Source organism: Leuciscus leuciscus (assembly GCF_965113295.1).
Source record: "Leuciscus leuciscus genome assembly, chromosome: 6".
Classification (NCBI taxonomy): domain Eukaryota; kingdom Metazoa; phylum Chordata; class Actinopteri; order Cypriniformes; family Leuciscidae; genus Leuciscus; species Leuciscus leuciscus.
Genome location: NC_138730.1, coordinates 14186943 through 14207826, shown reverse-complemented (window position 1 = coordinate 14207826; position 20884 = coordinate 14186943). Strand labels below are relative to the sequence as shown.

At 37.2% G+C, this 20884-nt stretch overlaps 1 protein-coding gene across 1 annotated transcript in view; it reads left to right on the top strand.

Moving 5' to 3' along the window:
• Nucleotides 1–20884, top strand: part of acap2a (ArfGAP with coiled-coil, ankyrin repeat and PH domains 2a) — a 116515-nt gene that overhangs the window by 79229 nt on the left and 16402 nt on the right. The window contains exons 7-17 of the mRNA XM_082174149.1: nt 2083–2127; nt 2941–3036; nt 3124–3198; nt 3321–3332; nt 3812–3924; nt 4245–4296; nt 4380–4480; nt 4566–4674; nt 18656–18861; nt 20324–20393; nt 20475–20569. Of these exons, the coding sequence (XP_082030275.1) occupies nt 2083–2127; nt 2941–3036; nt 3124–3198; nt 3321–3332; nt 3812–3924; nt 4245–4296; nt 4380–4480; nt 4566–4674; nt 18656–18861; nt 20324–20393; nt 20475–20569 (974 nt within the window). The remainder of the gene's footprint in view (nt 1–2082; nt 2128–2940; nt 3037–3123; nt 3199–3320; nt 3333–3811; nt 3925–4244; nt 4297–4379; nt 4481–4565; nt 4675–18655; nt 18862–20323; nt 20394–20474; nt 20570–20884) is intronic.

The following is a 20884-nucleotide window of genomic DNA, read 5'->3' as shown; positions in this document are numbered from 1 at the left end:
CTTTGCCGATAAAAATGACATGCATCATTTTTATAATGCTGTCAAAACCATCTACGGTCCAACAAATCGCTGCGTCACTTCGCTGAAAACAGCTACAAACACTTCTGAAGAACCAGAATAGTATCCTATTGAGGTGGGCTGACCATTTTGACAGCCTGCTTAATCAACTCTGATGCAGACCCCACCATCCTGGACGAATTGCCTGAACTTCCTCCCATCCATCATCTCAGTCTACCACCAACCTTCCAGGAGGTTTTATCATCTGTCCGTTCCCTTAAGAACAACAAGTCCCCTGGCGCTGATAACATCCCTGCTGAGCTACTGAAGGAGGGAGGGTACATATGTATGTGCACCCTCTACCAGTACATCACCATGGGTTGGACTGATGAGAACATCCCACAGCAATGGAGAGATGCAAACATTGTAGTCATCTATAAGAACAAGGGTGACAAGGCCATCTGCGGCGATATTAGGGGCATATCACTCCTTTCTGTTGGTGGTAAGGTCATGGCCAAGGTGCTGCTTCAGAGACTTATTAACAACATCACTGAGTCAGTGCTGCCAGAATCACAGTGTGGGTTTAGAAAGAACAGGAGCACGATCGACATGATCTTCACAGCCCGGCAGCTTCAGGAAAAGTGCCAGGAGCAACATCAGGACATGTTAATGGCCTTTGTTGATCTCTCGAAGGCATTAGATAATGTGCAAAGAGAGCTCTTATGAGATTTCCTGCTGAGGTTTGGCTGTCCCAATAAGTTTAACATCCTCCACCAATTCCATGATGGGATTACTGCTCGGGTGACCATAGGCGGACAACAGTCCGAGCCCTTCCTTGTACACACAGGGGTGAGGCAGGGGTGTGTGCTACCGCCAGTGCTCTTTAACATCTTCCTCCTGTGTGTCACCAAGCTTTTCCACAACGAGATTGAAAACAGCAGTGGTGTGGCAGTGGACTTCAGATTAGATGGCAACTTCTTTAATATTAGGATGCTACACGCAACCACAAAAATCTGGAGCAGGTCCTGGAGCTGTTGTATGCAGACGACTGTGCTTTTGTGACCCATTCTCCGGAGGATCTTCAAACTGTCCTTGCTGTGGCAGTGAGGGCGTACATAGGACTGTCAACACCACCAAGACAGAAATGGTCTGCCAATGGAGTACCAATGTCCCACCCACATTACCTGCCTTCACTGTTGGAGATGAACAGTTGTTAGTAGTGCCATCTTTCAAATATTTGGGGAGTTTTCTCTCTGAGGATAGCGGCATCTACAATGAAATCCAGAGCCGAATTAAACAGGCATTAGCTGCCTTTGGGAGACTTTGGTGTAGAGTCTTTCTTAATAAGAACCTTCATCCCCTCCACAAAGGTCGCCATATACCAAGCGGTCTGTGTCACTACCCTCCTCTATAGCTGTGAAGCGTGGGTAACCTACAAGCTGTCTTCCGCGCATTCTGGGAATCACCTGGCGTAATCGTGTGCCTCACATTGAAATACTTAAAAAGACCAACTACAGAAGTATTGAGGCCATGATTACCCAGCACCAATTACAGTGGTTGGGGCATGTGATAAGGATGCCCCCATGTCGGCTGCCCCGCAGAGTACTATATGGCTAGTTACATCATGGTCAACACTCAGCTGGGGGGCCTAAGAAGCAATATAAGGTTCAGATGAAGAACGCCTTGAGGAAGTGTAAGATCAGACCTGAGGATCTGGAAGATGTTGCTGCTGACAGTACCATCTGGCGACAGCTGTGTAGAGATTGGGCTTGTACGCTAGAGATGAAGAGGACAACCAGAAGACAGCAGAAGCGAGCCAGGAGAAATACAGCTATAGCTGCCACTGTTACCACCACCAACACCATCACATACATACTGTATGCCCCACCTGCAATAGAGCTTGTGGGTCTAGGATAGGACTGTTCAGCCATCAAAGATCTCACCGTTAAAGGCGTGGACATCATCATCGGATTTCGATGGACAACCGAAGAAGATAGGCTTAAATCAGACAAGGCTTTGTCAGTTCGACAAATGTTCTGACCATCTTTCCATTTGTTGTTTATACCTGGTTTGCTTCTTTTTCAGATAAATGTCCTTCAGTCCAAAAGAAGATTGGAAATCCTCAAATCTGTAAGATTTAGAAGAATTACAAATTAAAGTTAACTTAAAGGGGTGGTTCAGGATTTTGTACATCGGACCTCATTTCCAAGTTAGCCTGGGTGTTATTTATCAGTGGAGACAGTTTTCAACATTTTTCATCCAGTCCGTCCAGTTGCATAGTTCGCCGGTGCTAGGCTAGCGCGAGTCAACGGTATCTGCTAGCCTGCCATTAAAAACAGTTTTACCCACTCCACAGTACACCAAAAGCAAATAAATTATAACGCCAGACTATCGATGTAAATGTCTGTTGAGAGAATAATGTTAAAAATCAAACTACTCTTGCATCTCAATGATCGCATTATATTTACAGGAACTAGTTTCTCAGCAGCGGCGGAATTTTACTTTGTTCAGGTTAGTAGTACTGCGCTGAAAAGTAAACAGTCTTTTAAACTCTCTCGGTTGCCTAGGTAACTTAATATCACTCCGCTGCTGCTGTAGACTGTGCTAATAAATACAGGGAACAAAGTATAACTATTGCAATGCAATGAAAGGGTAGTTTGATTTCTAACATTATTCTCTCAACAGACATTTACATCGATAGTCTGGCGATATAATTTATTTGATTTTGGTGGTTTTTGGCTAGCCTAGCACCGGCGAACTATGCAACTGGAAGGACTGCATGAAAAATGTTGAAAACTCTCCACTGATAAATAACACCCAGGCTAACTTGGAAATGAGGTCCGATGTCCAAAATCCTGAACTACCCCTTTAAGCTGCATTATTTACAGAGGACAATATAATTACAGATTAAAAAAATATATTCTTTATAATCTGTCTTTGTAGATGCTGTCCTATATGAATGCCAACCTCACGTTTTTCCATCAAGGATATGATTTCTTTAGCCAGCTTCAACCATTAATGAAGCAGCTCAGTGGTCAGGTACAAAGGCATGAATCAAAAATGTACACATGCATTTCATGTGTGTTCAAATGTGAAGCTCATTTTGTTGGGTGTTTGGTTTGTCAGTTGGATCAGCTGGTGGTGGATTCAGCAAAGGAAAAAAGAGACATGGAGCAAAAACACTCAACCATCCAACAGATGGTAAAATATGAGCAGAAACTAATTTTTTAATTCCATTGAAAACACATACTTTAGAAAATTAAGAACATTCTTCTGTATCTTCCTCTACAAATCTAACTCCTGTTTTCTTTCTACACCATCAGGCTGCTTTGCAGGTAAAACTTCTCTCTCTTAAATTGTTGTAGGCAATTTTAACAAATAGCATTGGATATCATGAAGTATATTTCACCCAAGATACTGAGAAATTCTATTTTGCATAAAGAAATGTAAGCCTTTTTAGGACTATTCAGAAATTTTACATTGTGAAAATATGTATTAATATTTTTGAATATTTCAAAAGTATTTATACATCATGAATGTATTTTTTTGTATTGCTTTTATACTGATTTCTTTTATTTATTTATTTGATCCTTGGATGGATACAATAAATAAGAATCACAAATCTTAATGGACCTCAAATATTTTTTCTTTATCTATTTAAATTTTTTATTTTAGTGTAAAATATGACACAAATATGTTCTCATTTGTGTGTTTTTTATGCAGTAACTTTTTCCCTGAAATTTTGAGCAACTATAATGAACCAATCACTGCATATAATATTACTGACTGTTACTTTTCTATGTGGATGTTCAAGGATTTCTCCACTGAAGACACAAAACTGGAATATAATGTAGACACTGATAATGGAATAGCTATGGAGGGATACCTCTTCAAAAGAGCAAGCAATGCCTTCAAAACCTGGAACAGGTGTGGCTGTTCATTGTGGTAGTGAACTGTTTGTGTTGGGAGTAAGCTGACATTTCATTTCAGAATACATTTTTCTCATCTGCAACTCTTTTTTATTTATTTCATTTTTAGTATTTTCTTATTTTTTTATTTGTCCTCATCTTGTTTCTTGGCTTATTGACAGGTAGCATATTGCATACTTCTCTAGTTTTAAATCATTTGCCACACATCCTGGATCTCCAAAACCATCTTGAACACTTTTTACTTTCTACTGTCCACAAATACTCTCTCATAAAACCTTTAATCTGATGCTGAATCCAGTTATTTTCTTCCCCTAATAGACGATGGTTTTCTATTCAAAACAGTCAGCTGGTTTATCAAAAAAGATTCAGGGTAAGTCTGTTGTAAAGACTTAAATAAAGTTGTTGCATTGTAACTACAGTGGTTTTCTACAGTTATGTGCTGAAATGTTTCAGGATAACCCCACTGTAGTGGTAGAAGATCTGAGACTCTGCACTGTTAAACACTGTGAGGATGTGGAAAGACGGTTCTGTTTCGAAGTGGTGTCCCCATCCAAGTATGTTTGAGTCTGTCTTCTCTGGGTAGCAGTATGAGTCTTTTTTGTATTCAAAGTTTGACTTGTATGACCTGTTGCATATCAGGAGCTGGATGATGCAGGCAGACTCTGAGAAACTGCGGCAGGCATGGATCAAAGCTGTGCAGAACAGCATTGCTACGGCCTTCAGAGAGAATGGAGAAGAAACGACTATTGTGAGTCAACTCAACACAAATTAATCTAGTACTTGACAGAGCTGGGACTCAATGGTCAATGGTGTGAGAGTCAGACTCTTCGAGCCACTGGAACGTGGTTAACCCAAAAGTAAAGATGCACTTTGGAAATGTTGAGATGCAACAGAATTTAATTAAAAGTTAAAGCAATAAAAAATCTACTGATATAGCAGGAGACAGCAATAGGTAATTCCCAGACAGTGTTGGACAGTAATGCATTACTAATAACGCATGTAAAAATATTACTTTTAGCAGTAATATTGTAGTAACTAATTACTAATAAGATTTCAGTAGTAATAATATTACAGTTACCATCCATAAAATAGCTTGTTACAATGTTATATTTTTTTCCTCAACCCCTACTAGCTTCTAGCTTGCTGCAATGTTGACGTCACATGTAGATTACAAAAATGAATCTTGTAATACGTGGATTTTTGGAGTTCAAATCAGTAGTCTTGGTCACTGGTCTTGGATACAGCAGCTAGAAATATTGACTTTGATTTTGTTGGGAGAAAAAAATTACATTTGTTGTCAAATAAGTTGTGGCATTACTTTGGCTTACCCATCCACATCCCTTTGATCCCAAATTACATTATACAGTGCGTGCAGAATTATTAGGCACGTTGATTTGCTGATCATATTTTATTCCCAGGCACGTTTTGCCAATTCCAAACCATATTAATCTTAATAACTACTATTACTTTTGTATTTAATCATTTATAAGTGATATATAATTGTTCATGAAGGCTGGAAATGAAAAATGCCTTTAATTCAGGTGTGCAGAATTATTAGGCACGTTTTCTTTTACAGATAAAACAAGCCAAAAAAGAGATTTAACTAAGACTGAAAAGTCAAAAATTATTAAATGCCCATGAGAGGGATGCGATACTAATGCAATACTATAAATGGCAGTTGAGGCATGACCCTTGGACAGTGAAATGCTCATTGGGTCAGCAGAGTCAGACAAAAACAGGTGGAGAAGAAAATACGCATGTTAACTGCAAAAGAATTAAGAATTAAGGTGAAGAATTAAGTGTGAAACCATCAGAAACCCTTAAGTCTCCAGCGCCACCATTTTCCAGAACTGCAACCAACCTGGAGTCTCCAGAAGTGCAAAGTGTCAGGGTCTCAGAGACTTAGGTTAGGTAAAGAATCCTAAAAATGTACCCCCTCTTAATAAGAATCACAAGCTAAAGTGTTGTGAAATGCATGAAAACTTACTGTCAGATTCTAGAAGATGAATTCTTCAAACAGTGGTAGAAGAGGATGTGGTGCTGGTCCTTCAAGAGTCACTCTCAATCTGTCTGTCAATAAAGCCTATAAAAAACAGTCTTCATGTATTTCACAACACTTCAGCGTGTGATTCTTATTAAGAGGGGGTACATTTTTAGGATTCTTTAACTAACCTAAGTCTCTGAGACCCTGACACCTTGCACTTCTGGAGACTCCAGGTTGGTTGCAGTTCTGGAAAATGGTGGCGCTGGAGACAGTTAACATGCGTATTTTCTTCTCCACCTGTTTTTGTCTGACCCTGCTGACCCAATGAGCATTTCACTGTCCAATGGTCATGCCTCAACTGCCATTTATAGTATTGCATTAGTATTGCATCCTTCTCATGGGCATTTAATAACTTTTGACTTTTCAATCTTAGTTAAATCTCTTTTTTTGGCTTGTTTTATCTGTAAAAGAAAACATGCCTAATAATTCTGCACACCTGAATTAAAGGCATTTTTTATTTCCAGCCTTCATGAACAATTATATATCACTTATAAATGATTAAATACAAAATTAATAGTAGTTATTAAGATTAATATGGTTTGGAATTGGCAAATTGTGCCTGAGAATAAAAAATTATCAGAAAATCAACGTGCCTAATAATTCTGCACGCACTGTACTCATTTACAAAACAAAACAAAACATTTTCTTACGACGTTACATGAATTCTTTGACAATATGCATCGTGAAATATAATCGTATCTGGGTAAAAGGTGAATTATAATTAGGATCAAGCTACACGTGTTAATTTATGAGATTAATACTATGCTTTTACTCAAAGTTCACTGTAAACCACCATCTAGTGTTTGTAATAACTTCCAATTGCGATCTAATTTGGTCATTTTGGTCATACAATGAAGCAGATATATGTTGTTTGTAGCAGTTTAGAAAAAGCTAATCCCTACACCTGCTTAGCATTTCTCATGTAAACATCCTTTATTCCTATAAAAATAGCCCAAATCTTATGAAAATCACAAACAAATCATATGCTGTCGTAATCATATGTTTATTAGATTAATGTTTCATGAGTAGAAAGGTTTCTGTGGGTTAGTACAGTATGTACGGAACAGAACACGTAAGTGGAACTTCATCATTGGAAGAGACAGGGCGGGTCATAGAGATGTATACGTAGATGCCACATTCGACCGCTCCGACACGTCGACTCCAGTGTTAATTTTGATAACATATTTTGATTTATTTTAAGTCATAGTCTTTTGACTAAAATGCCATTTAGTTTTAGTCATCTGAATTGTTTTTGTTTTAGTCGACGAAATACAATAAGATTTTAAAATCAATGGGTTTAGTTAAATTGTAATGCATTAATTTAGAATTTCTCTAAAATTTCCAAACCCATTATATACTCCCGGAGAAAACATCTATTAACCTGTTAATATGAATGATTTTAAAGTTTAAACATGCAATACAGACAGATTTAACTGTTGTGACATAACAATATTATCTTAAAATTAAATAAAACCACTTCTCCAAAAGAAGATCACAGGCTTCCTTTAAATGAATGATACCGTGTATGCATTCTTTATAACAACTTGCATTCATCTTTCTTTATTCTTTCAAGCAGACATATTTATTTGTATAAATTAAATATAATTAATTCTTATTAAAGAGCACTGAATTCTTTTCTCTTTTTCTTTTGTTGTTTGATTAATATTAAGTCACTGTCACTTTAAGACCGAATGTGCGGATACAATTGCACTGTTCACATCCGATATTCTCACAACTGTTAACGTTCTGTAAAGTCACCGACTATCTCCCCAAAATGGACATTTAGACAATGTTGTGTATATTTGTCCATTCAGATGTGAAAGAGAACTCAATTCAGTACTCGCACACGGTATAGCTTTCAATGTGCATGGCTGCACGCTTCGGGTGTGTGCGCACAGAAAACCGTACCGAATAGAGCTCTCTCTTATTCAGATCTATCCATATGTCTGCTTTTCTCTTTCTCCCAGACGTTTACATTTTTTAACATTTTATGAGACATGCATCAAGCACATCAATTCATGTCCTGCCGGTTAGATCATCACGTTATTAAAATATGCGCATCATCTACCACAAACTCAGGACATCAGCTCTGACTGGATCTTGTCCCAAATTGTCCCTACCAAACCATTTTCGTCAAGTTTTTATTTAGTTATCATCTCGTTTTCGTCTGTGAAAAAATGTCGTTGACGAAAATAATGACAAAAATTTACGAAATTAAAGGGTTAGTTTAACACTGGTCGACTCATCTGCCATCTTGGAACGTTAAACATTTGAGATGCTGCCGTTACAATAAAAATCATGCCGAGATTTAAATTCCTGAAGAAACACAGGTGAGAATGTTTTGGTTTGTGTTTTTATATGTATTAACTCAATATTACTGTGACAAACTCATCCTCTGTACCTGCTTCAGATTCCTCAGCTCCACCCACTCATTCCCAATCCCTGGAATATTAACCACCTGCGCCTGTCTCCCGTCATTAAGAACTCCCATAAAGCCTGTGTACACCTTTGGGATGGTTGGTATAGAACTCAGTCAACAGGGATGGGTATGGAAGAAAAATAATGTCAAATGTTTTTGAAATAAAAAGCCTGTTGAATTGCACTACTTGAAAAAAAATAGGCATTACATTAACCATGCTTGCATTGTAATGCATTGTATTTTTAGGGCTTGCATTTTTATGGACCGAAATTCAACATGGTTGAATATTTAAGCTGTGAATATTTCAATTAAAAAACATTTCAAACACATTTACATTATTAAAAATTCAATAATCCATATTCACCTTTCATATTTCACTTCCAAAATATTCAAACTGTTTAAAAATACAACCTATAATTTTCGACAGGCATTTTTCGGTCCATTTTATTTCGCTTTGCAAATTCGCTTCCACAAATTCAGTGGTACAAATTCGACAGTAAATTCAACATAGACATCCAGGAACTGCAGGGAAAGCAGTAGATTGCCGAGCATACTCTCCATCTGCTGTTAGTCAACCTCACCAGCAGGGGGTGCAAAAGCGCGTGTTGTTGACGAAGACCAGCAACAGTTAGAGCAAGCCATTCATTCATAAAACTCATTTACAGCAATGTAAGTGTATTTGTGATTATTATGATGGCTGTTTTATGTTAAATTCAGTGTCTTCACGGTTACTTTTCCTGTGTAGCCTACATGCATCTTTCTCTACCGTGAACGAGATTATAATATTATTCCCCGATGCGGATATATAGATCCAATGTTAAATTTTTGAGGTTGACATATATTTGTCTTGGTTGTTTAGTTGCCTTAACTTTATATTGTGGCGATGTGCTGCATGCAGGCTATTAGGGTTTCCCTCAATACTTAAGGATTCCCCTGCTGGACATACAAAACTCTTAACGTAGCTAATATAACTAATACAGTGATACTAATACAGAATAACGCGCAAAGTTTAATGCTGAGCGTTTCCCAGTGATAGACTGGCATAAAGTTGGCTTTACGTTGGACATTCGCACATTTAGGGACCGTCTCTAAAGTGTATACGACTTTGGTGTACACGTTTCTAACTTAGATAGCATTTGAATAGAACGACTTACAGTCATAAAACCAACTGTAAGGTGTTCATGTAGTGTCAGGCATACTGCGCACCCTTTGGATTTTTGATTCAAATAAATTAAAGTTTGCTATTGAAGTTAGAAACGTGTATAATGTTGTATGCAACTTTGGAGACGGTCCCTAAATGTGCGACTGTCCAATGTCAAGCCAATTTTATATTTATTAGGCTACATTTAGTCATTTAGCAGACGCTTTTATCCAAAGCGATTTACAGTTCAACTAACAATAGGAGGACAACAATATGCAAGTGCTATGACTCTTCCCAGTTTAAACTAATGCAATACACGTAGGCATAGCTTACTATACAATATACTATACTATATATGGGTGTTTCTGCAACTACGGGCACTTTTGACTATCCCAATTTTAAAAAGATCAACCTCTATGAATTTCAATTTTAACCATCACAGTCTGTAATACAAATAAAGATTTACACAAAATAGAATGTAGTCGTTAAGATTTTAATCTGGAACATGTTTATTTTTTATGTTTTTCGGGTCATCTTCTTAAAAAGTGTCCTTACCGCAATGTTACAATAACGTTCATTTTATACATTTTTCTTTAGTAATTTCTATCATTTTTTTTACAAATTTAAATAGCTTTTTCAAATTTGATGCAGTTTTGTAAATACTGATATAAAAAAAATTATATACAAAATAGGGAATTTCATGTTTTTTTCCATGCCATGTAAAAAATTTACAGTAACCTTAGATGTCAATTGTTTCCATACACACAAAAGATAACATAATTAACTTTTCAATGTGTTAATCATCTCAACTTAAGTGTAAAAATATTTTTTTTGCAAATCAAAATGTGAAAAAAATGAAAATAGAGCAGTGCTGCGGTAATGACATCTTGAGTCGGTAAGGACAAAATTTTATTTTTAATGTAAAAAATGGCATGTTTATATATATATACTAATAAATATACAAATATATACTTCAGTACTAATAATATACTGAATATTTTTCATTTAATATACAGTACACCTTGAATTTGTCTCTACCGCAACACAAGGTCTTTACCGCAACACCTAAATTTGCTGCGGTAAAGACATGTTGCGGAAATGACATTTTTGCTAATATTTTTGCTAATTGGCAGCTATCAAGGCCTACCACATTAGTTTTGAATCTTAACATCTTAATATACATGAATTCAACAGTAAAATACATTTATTTTTAAAATGTAGTTATAAATACACAATTATTAAGCTGAATGGTAAGGACGCACAATAAATACTAGAGCAGAAAAGATGATGTTTACCTTATTTTTTTGTTATCTTGTGAGTGAGGTAGTGTGGTGGTCCAGTCTGTCAGCAATGTGCTCAAGTGATAGTTTCTGTTTCCATAGAAACTAGACTTGTTTGTGTTCGATAAAATTTCATAATAAAAGCTTTTTTTCATTGTTGCGGTAAGGACTCAAAAGTGTGGGACAGGCACATTTAGTTTAAAAAATCATAAAAATGATCAGTAAATAATACAAAGAATTTTAAGATTCTGTAAATGAATCTGTATATTAAACAATTCCATTTGAAATAATGTCATATTGTAAAAGAATGAGCTAATTTTAAGTATCTCAACATTGAAACCACGGGTGTGGGACATGAGCAAAAATGGTGTTTGGACCTATAAATGCTTCATAATTTTACATTAAATCATATTATTTATTCATAATTATTTATGTCAAGGTGTGTATTGACACTACGTTTATATTTATGAAACATCAAATGACAAATTTTAACATAAATCTAAAATTTCACTCCTGGGACTTAAAAGTGCCCGTAGTTGCAGAAACACCCATATATATATAGAGAGAGAGAGAGAGAGAGAGAGAGAGAGAGAGAGGAGAAAATAAAGTGTTAGTATTAATTGATCAAGTGTTGATTTTGTGCCAGTATATCACGAAACGCTCTGCATGAAACTTTTCGCGTTAAGTTCATATTCTTAGTCCATCTGCTTGCCTGTAGCCTACAGCCTACATCTCCAATAAGGTGCGAGTTTGGTCTTTTATATCACTGTATTAGTCCATAAAGCTACGTTAAGCGTTTTGTCCCGACGGAAGGGTATGAGGTATTGAGGGAAACCGATTATAATCCTGTTCATTGTAGAGAAAGCTGATAACATGTAGGCTACACAGGGAAAGTAACAATGAAGTTATTGAATGAAACATAAACACACCTTTTGTGTCTTTATCATCTTTTCCGCATATATATACTGACACAGATAATCATTTTCATTTTATGAATGAATGGCTTGTTCTTCTAACTGTTGCTGGTCTTCGTCAACAACACGCTCTTTTGCACCCCCTGCTGGTGAGTATGCTCGGCAATCTACTGCTTTTCCTGCAGTTCCTGGATGTCTATGTTGAATTTACTGTCGAATTTGAACCACTGAATTTGTGGAAGCGAATTTGCAAAGCGAAATAAAATGGACCGAAAAATGCCTGTTGAATATTATAGGTTGTATTTTTAAACAGTTTGAATATTTTGGAAGTGAAATATGAAAGGTGAATATGGATTATTGAATTTTGAATAATGTAAATGTGTTTGAAATGTTTTTAATTGAAATATTCACAGCTTAAATATTCAACCATGTTGAATTTCGGCCCATAAAAATGCAAGCCCTAAAAATACAATGCATTAAAATGCAAGCATAGTTAATGTAATGCCTATTTTTTTTCAAGTAGTGCATTTCAACAGGCTTTTTATTTCAAAAACATTTGACATTATTTTTCTTCCATAGATGGGTCCAGAATGTCGTCACGAGCGACCCAAGATCTTTCCTTGGACCGTGACCCTCCCAATCGAGGTATTCCAGGCAGCCGCCCCATCGTCGGGAGTCCAGGATAGTGCTGACTTTATAGATGTGTTCCTCGTTTGCATCCACTGGAGGATGAAGAGGTATGTCATCAGCACTAGACCCTGGGAAAGAAGGAACCAGAGGATTAGTGAAAGGTTTGAGTAGTGATAGTGAGGTGGAAGGTTCAGATGGTAGGTGACTTAGTTGATCTGCCTCTGGATGGACAATGGACTGACGTAGCGGGCACTTGCGACAGGGCAGTCGAAGACGAATGTCCCTGATGGAGAGCCAGACCTTCTGTCCCGGATAGTATTGGGGTGTCGCAGCTCTTCTTGTGTCGGACTGGCTTCTATGTTTCCAAACTGCCCTCTGCAGATGGATGTGAGCTGAGTCCCAGACCCTCTCGCTCTCCTGGAACCAATGGTTGACAGCTGGAACGTCGAAAGGCTCACCTGACCAGGGAAACTGTGTCTGTTGGTAACCGAGTATGCACTGAAAAGGGGTTAATTCAGTGGTGGCTTGATGCAGAGAGTTCTGAGCATATCCGGCATATATGGAGAGTTCCGAGCATATACCAAGGGAGGTAGCGGCTCAAGCTGTCTTGGCGATTGTGGGAATATGACTCTCAATGGTGGTGGAGTTGATTGCAATGGTTTCAGAAGATGATGTTTTACTGTTGATGGATGTTTTGATGGACAGTTTCTTGACAGGCTTGATACAGTAATCACTCCACTGTTGAATCATCATTCTTCCAGCAGATGGTAGGATAGTGTTGTAACATCCATGGGCTGGTGACGTCAGCAGTGGTACCCTTCACCATTATGAATGAAATCTGTTCCTGATGGATGCATCCGATTCAGAGCATCAAAGTGGGGGTGCAGTGTCGAATGTAACCACAGCCCAGCGGTTTTCCCCTGGATCGAGTGGATGTTTAGAGCTTCTGAGCAGGTTATTTTCTGTAGGTGGAGCTTGCAGAGAAGGTTGCCTGCCGATCCCAAGTCATTGAGGGCTTTCACTGCAACAGAATGACAGGGAGTCATTACAATGACATCAGTTCTTGTCATGGGTGTAATAGGAGGTAGTTGGATAGTACTCACCGCTGAGCATGGTGGACTAACTGGACACACTGGCATAGGATGTCCTTCTGCCCAACAGTACAAACAAAGTCGATTAAAGATTATTCGTTGACGCTCTGTATTTGACCAGTTGAAGGTGTCAATCAGCATGGGTTCAGGTGTTGGGGGTGCGAAAGATGGTGAGGAGGATGGAGGATGCAGAGTGGGCTGAGACATCGGGAGATTCGGATGGAATGCTGAATAAAACTATGGCTGACCTATGACATCATCATAGATCGCCATCTGTTGACGGATGTCAGAATTGAGACCTTGACAGTAGGCTGTGATCTAAGCGGTTTCGTTCCAACTGCTGATGGTAGCTAGTGCACGAAATTGAAGTGCATATTCGGTAACGGTGGATCTCCCTTGAAGTAATCAATATAGTTGATCATGCAGAGTGTGAACTGGAAGTTTGACCGAAGACTTCTTTGAAGTGGGTTGTGAAAGCCGTCAGCGAGTGGGTAATGGCACTATTCCCGTCCCAAATGGATCTTGCCCACTGCAAAGCTCGTCCTGTCAACAGAGAAATCATTCTACTTTTCCTATCTTTGTAAGTGCAGATTGAAGTAAACTGGAAGGCTGGAGACGGAAGATGACTGAAGACTGAAGAGGACTGAAGATCAGATCGCACTGGTAAGTATCTTAGGTACTGTAGGTAGTTAGGTAAGTAGCTCGGTTTGGAACAACAAGACCAGACAAAGGTGAACTGAGAAGTGACTGCTTACATAGTGAGTGCATGATGAGCTGGTGCAGGTGTTACTGACCAGAATTCGGGTGATTGTGCACGAGTGGGTGGAGCGGAGAATTCTGGTGCTTGGGGATGTGACTGACTCTGTGACAGTTACATTGACTTAAAGGGATAGTTCACCCAAAAATCAATTACTCACCCTCAAGTCCCCCCAAACCTTTTTAGACTTCGGAACACAAATGAAGATGAAATCTTTTTAATGAAATCTGAGAATTGTTTGTCCATCCATTGACAGCTATGCAACCACCACTTTGACACTTCAAAAAGTTCTTAAAGAGATTGTAAAACTAATCCTTGTGAATTGAGTGGTTTAGTCCAGATTTTATGGAGACATGATCACTTTATATGATGAACAGATTCAATTTAGGCTTTTTATTCACATATAAACAATGATCAGCGAGCATAAACAGAAGCTCAACCAAACCTGCGTAACACAAGAATGAACCTCATTAGTTCTTGAGGAAGCTCAAACATGCTGCGTAACACACAAGAATAAACCTCATTGGTTCTCACGTCAAGCAAACATGCTTGAGCTTCCGTTTACCAAAACTGATGTTGATGAATGTGTCTGCAGATGTTTATAATTTTAGCATCCGTTGTTCACCTGGGGCCTATACCATGAAGCCGGTTTAGGTGGCTAGCCAGCTATGTTTCAGTTTAGTTTCCGCCAACCCTGGGTTTTAGGTACTATGAAAGTAGCTTGGCTTTAATCGGTGTTCGTTGCCATGGTATCTTACGCCGCACGGCTAACCTGCTCCGGGGCAGGTTGTGTTCTGGATTCAAGATCTCAGACTGAAGTTTGACCAATCAGCTGAGAGCAAAGAAACATATAGGTGACGTAACTTATTCCCAGTGTCTGTTGCAATGACTTCACCTTTTCTTCCAAATCCTGTGGACATCTCAGCGCAAATTGTTTGACGAGCACTTCGTAGAGAAAGAGTTTTTAGCCAGACAAAATCCCCTTGCCTTTCCAAGTTACTTGTATGAAAGATACAGATTTTCCGCGGAAGGAATGTCTTATCTTTGCGAACTTCTTGAGCCGCACATAAAGAATTTAACACGTCGAATTCATGCACTTACTGTACCGCAAATGGTATTGCGTTGCGTTTTTTTGAAAGTGGTACATAGGCTACTTGCACGGTGGGTGACGCACAGAAGCTCGGGAAAAACACGGTTTGTCGAACCATTCGTAAGGTGGTCCTCGCTCTGCAGGAGTACATGAATAGTTTCATTAATAGTGTTCCCCGGACATTTATCGGCCATGTCCATAAAAGAGGGCTTTTATAAAATTGTCGGTAAGATATATTGATAGGGTGACATCACATGAACACATTTTTTTTTTTTTTTTTTTAAGCAAATTGCACAAATGTACTATACAATATAATACATGTTAAGAATTATTTTAAATCTTTATTATTATTCTGTTAATCTTATGATAGGATTCCCTAGCTTTCTTAGTAGTACAAATACGTTCTATATTTATGTAAAATTATGTATATGTGTAGCCTATGTGTAATATAGCCTATAGCCTATTTTTATAATATATAAAAAATGTGCATGTATCATTTTTTATATATTATAAAAATAGGCTATAGGCTATATTACACATATAGGCTACACATACATACATAATTTTACATAAATATAGAACGTATTTGTTTAACTTACACATTAACAATCAGCAATCTTTCTCCAACAGTCTTCTGTTGCTTTGGCAGCAGAGGCCGTATTGTTTCGAGCTTGAAATACATATTTAAATTCATCGTAATTCTGAATGATTATCTCTTGCTCCTCCGCGGAAAAATATATCGCTCTCGCTCTACCCGCGATTGGTTGTTCAGTGTCGACGTCACTCTTTTATGTGCACGCGCGCGTGGAGTAATCATAGCTTGAGGATCAAAACCTGAGTTGACAGAGAAAGTTGATGAGCTGCATCATGGTACCAATAAAGCCTGATTGCATCGGTTTGGTTTTGTCATCTCAAAACTAATCCTGTAACCCCGAGTTTGTTCAGCTACCTTCATGGTACAGGCCCCTGAACTAAATAGTTTTTATTTGTATAAAATATCAAAATAACAGTGAGATGCCATGGTGAGCAAGTACATTTATTACACTCAGTGTATGGCCAAACACTGTGGAACACTGTGTTACCAGAAACACCAGTAACACCTACCAGGGTTGCCAGGTCTCTCAAACAAAACTAGCCCATTGACCCTATGCCAATTATCAAAACTCTAAATATGACACTTACATACCTACAATAAATTTTTACAGTAACTGTTATGCATTATACACAATTTCAACATTCAAATCACTATATAGTAGTAATCATAAACATCATAATGTATTCAAAATTATAATGTGTTCAAAATGGAGCTCAAAGGCAGTTCCTCTCCCTCACAAAACCCATCATCTATCACAGTTTTATCATGGTAGAATATACAATGAGTGAAATATTACAATACAAGCATTTCAGTCAAATGTAATTTATGCACTATGTCAAACCACTAACTCGCAGGGAAAAAATCCACCAACAGCAACCATTTAAAAGTAGCACAAATCAGCGTGAGAGTGCAATTTTAGGGGGAAAAGCAGCAGTGGGAGTGGGAAGTTCTGCACACGATCTACTGAAGACAAATTAAGGATAATTTCCCTAATGACCAACGCAATCCACCAAGAGCAGTGCAAATAAGCGTCTGGTTTAAGACATGCTTTTTTTATTGGATGTTAAATAATGGCGCTAATACTAGTAAATCGACTAGCGCAAACCATAGTAAATCACCTTGCATAATTCATTAAAAATTTTAATTTAAAATGACCTTGTCCATGCCTTTTCTGCGCTAATTTTTCACTGCTCATCTTTAGTAAATCCTGGCAGTAGTTTTTTAATGCCAAAATAGGGTTTGTGATGGCGCATAAATCTGGCCCTAAGTGTCTTTAACTACTATGTACTAACATTTTAATTAATCATTTGATGCAATGCACTTATTGGGTACATACTTGTTTTTACATTGTACTTATATGTAAAAAAAAAAAAACAATTCTGTAATTACAGCTATAATTACACTTTTGACTCTTCCCTTATACCTTAACCCAACCTTAAACCTAACCATACCACTAAACCTGTCCCTAACCGTACCCATATCCCAATTCAATATAAGCAAAAGTGTTTTGCAATGCAATATGAACACAATAAGTACATTGTACTTATTTATTATTTTGTATTTTATTTAAGTTCATTGTAGTTACATGTAAGGACACCAAATATAAAGTGTAGATTAGATTAGATTTCTCTAATACATAAAATAAGAAAGCTAGACCAGAGTTATTGTGGGCTGAAGAATTTAATGAAGACAGTAGTGTAGCACAATTCTTCAGCAGCAATATTATCATATCAGCCTTCAAATAATCTTAACAAGGAGACTGAACTTTATACCTGAAGACAAATGGGCTACAAACAATACCGTTACTATCTCCCACTAGGGATCTAATGAACTTTTAAAATATCATCATATGACCCCTATAAAGCAAAAACTGAAAACATTGGTTGGAGGAACAGCAAACCAGTAAGAGATACAAAGAGCTGGGTAAGAGAGAACATAAATAGAGGAAGGCATGTTACACTGTAGTGAAATATGTACTAGTATTTAGAAACACTGTAACTTGGAATGCAGATTCTTCAGGGTCCTGATCACCCTGTATCGGTTTATGTAACAGAAAATTGATGGTCAGCCTTTCATTACCACAAAAAAATAAACCCTGACAGGGGCTTCAGTTTATTTAGCAAGAATGACCTGTACATTATTTTACTTATTACACATTTAAAAAAATACAAAAGGCTATCATGGATAACATTGAATGTTAGGAAATGTGGATAACCAAATACTGTGACTGACAGTCAGAATCAAGTATTGCAGAGAGCCTTTTAATAATATGCTAATAAACAACTGACTTTACATTAGTAATGCATACCCAACATGGTTATTTTATGGTACAAAGCAGAGTTTATCTCAAAAGATTATTCTCTTGATTAAGATTATTATTGTCACAGGTTTTCACTCCTGACTAAGTTGATCCTCAGTCTAAATTCTCTTTCAGCCTGGCCAAGGTAGTGTTTAACTGGGTCATCAGCTGGTTTCTCCAGCAAATGGGTAACCAGCGAATAAATAACCAAATCCCCTCTAAAACCAACCAAAAGACAAGCCTGACCAGCAAACCATCTTAGGCTGTTTTTTTTTGTTTTTTTTAAACAGGGTAATATGAAAGGGTGTATAGAAAGTTAATTGAAAGTTAACCTTGCCATGTTTGTCAGGAAATCAGAATCCTTTCAACAAGATTATAAGATTGTATCTGCTATTGAATAACCTATATCAGACCACTACTACTAGACCACTATTATGTATCTAAAATGAATATATTTCACATGCTGTAGAGCCTGGACAGGCAGTCATCAGCATCTATGGGCAGTCTAGACTCAGGCTGTGAGTTGGTGAAGCCAGTTAAAGGCGAGAGTGCTCTACAGAGGGTGCTGGCCATCACTGGGAATGAGTTCTGCTGTGACTGTAGCCAGAGTGATCCTCGCTGGGCTAGCATCAACCTTGGCATCACGCTCTGTATTGATTGCTCAGGCATTCACAGGTACTGTCACAGTGTTTGCATGTGAGGTCTGCATGTGGTCCACTAAGACTACTGTACAGTTGTCTTAAAGGGGTCTTAGAGACTGTTTGGAATACAACACTGCTTACTGCTGTTCAAATGTTAACTAACTTAAGTTAATTGCTTTTCTATCTCTCTGTTTTTTAAGGTTAAGGAAATTTAATAGACATTTAAAAATGTCTGAATGTCATTGCACCATACTAACAAAATATCAATCCAATAATTTGTTTTAAAGAATAATTGCTTGTATATGTCTAGTCTTCAGTCTATTAAATAATTAAGATTTTTTTGTTTTTTTAAAAGAAGACTTTTAGGCTTACCAAGGCCGTATCTATTTGATAAAAAATATAGTTAAAACAATAATATTATCAGAAATTATTGCAATTTAAAAACTATTTTCTATTTCGATATATTTTAAAATATTCAGTGTCACGTGATCCTTCAGAAATCATTCTAATATGCTGATTTGGTGCTCAAGAAACATTTTTTATTAATGTTGAAAAACACTTTTGCTGCTTCATATTTTTGTGGAAACCATGATACACTTCCATTCAAAAGTTTGAAGTATGTATGATTTAAAAAAAGAAAGAAAGAAATTAATACTTATATTCAGCAAAGTCACAATACAGGGTGTGTGCCTAACAGGCAGACAGACGAAGACTCAGAAGAATTTAATTCCAACACAAAGTTTATTAAATCCACACAGGCAAGATTAATACAATAAGGGCATGTAACACATCTAATGTGAACATGACCAAACAGAAAATGAATGTGAGGGTTCAACTTATATAGCAAACACAAACGACACTAATTAATTGCACACAGCTGAAACCAAAAACACAAATGAGGAGCGGGAAAACTGAACAAGGAAGACACGTAACAAATGAAAACAAACTGAAAGTCCATGAAAAACAAAACTAACAAAACATAACTGACAGAAAGATGCTTTAAATTGATCAAAAGCGACAGTAAAGACATGTATAATGTTACAAAAGAAAATGTTCTTTTGAGCTTTATAGTCATAAAATAAAAAAATATGTATTATCAATGTTGAAAACTCTCAACATATATAATAATAAGAACCATTATTAATAATTGAGCACCAGTAATAATTGATAATAATTGACCACCAAATCAGCATATTAGAATTTTTGCTGTTCAATATTTTGTGGCAGGATTTTCCAGGATTCCTTAATGAATAGAAAGTTCAAAAGAACAGCATTTATTTGAAATATTAATCTTTTTGACTGTCACTTTTAATCAATTTAGTATTAGAATGATTACTGAAGGATTGTGTGAAACTGAAGCCTGGAGTAATGGCATTCACGAATTATAGGTCTTCCAAAAAGAACTAAATGTTTTTTTACTTCCTCACAAATTCATTCACAACTTTCCACTTATTTTGTGGATCGCTTGTATTTCATTCCCCATATTTTCTTCTCAGGAGTTTAGGAGTTCACAATTCAAAGGTGCGATCCCTCACACTTGATTCATGGGAGCCAGAGTTGCTTAAGGTAAATATTCATACCATTTTGTTCTTTATTTGTGCAATATGTTCAGCAGTCTTTTCACTTTATGTGTTTTTCTTTTCGCAGTTGATGTGCAAGCTGGGAAATTGTGTCATTAATCAGATCTACGAAGCTCGTAGAGAAGAGATGGGCGGAAAGAAACCTCAGCCTGGAGACCCCAGGTATTCCCAGCCACTCCTTATTTTGACTGAATTTCTGATAGATGTGAACCACAAGATAAAGACTGCAATAATATTATAGTAATGGTAAAACTGTAGTCCTCTGAGGTCATTTTCAATAAAAGACATGACTAATGACTGGTTGCTATACAGCTGTAACGGACTCGGGCTTGGTTTTGGTTTTGAATCCATTTGCAGAAGTTGTATTGAATTATTAAAGCTGCACTCCGTAGCTTTCCCTCTTTGTCGCCATCTCTGTTTGAAATCTGCAATTGCAGTCATTCGCGGAATTATCAACTTTACGTGAGTTGTGCCTCG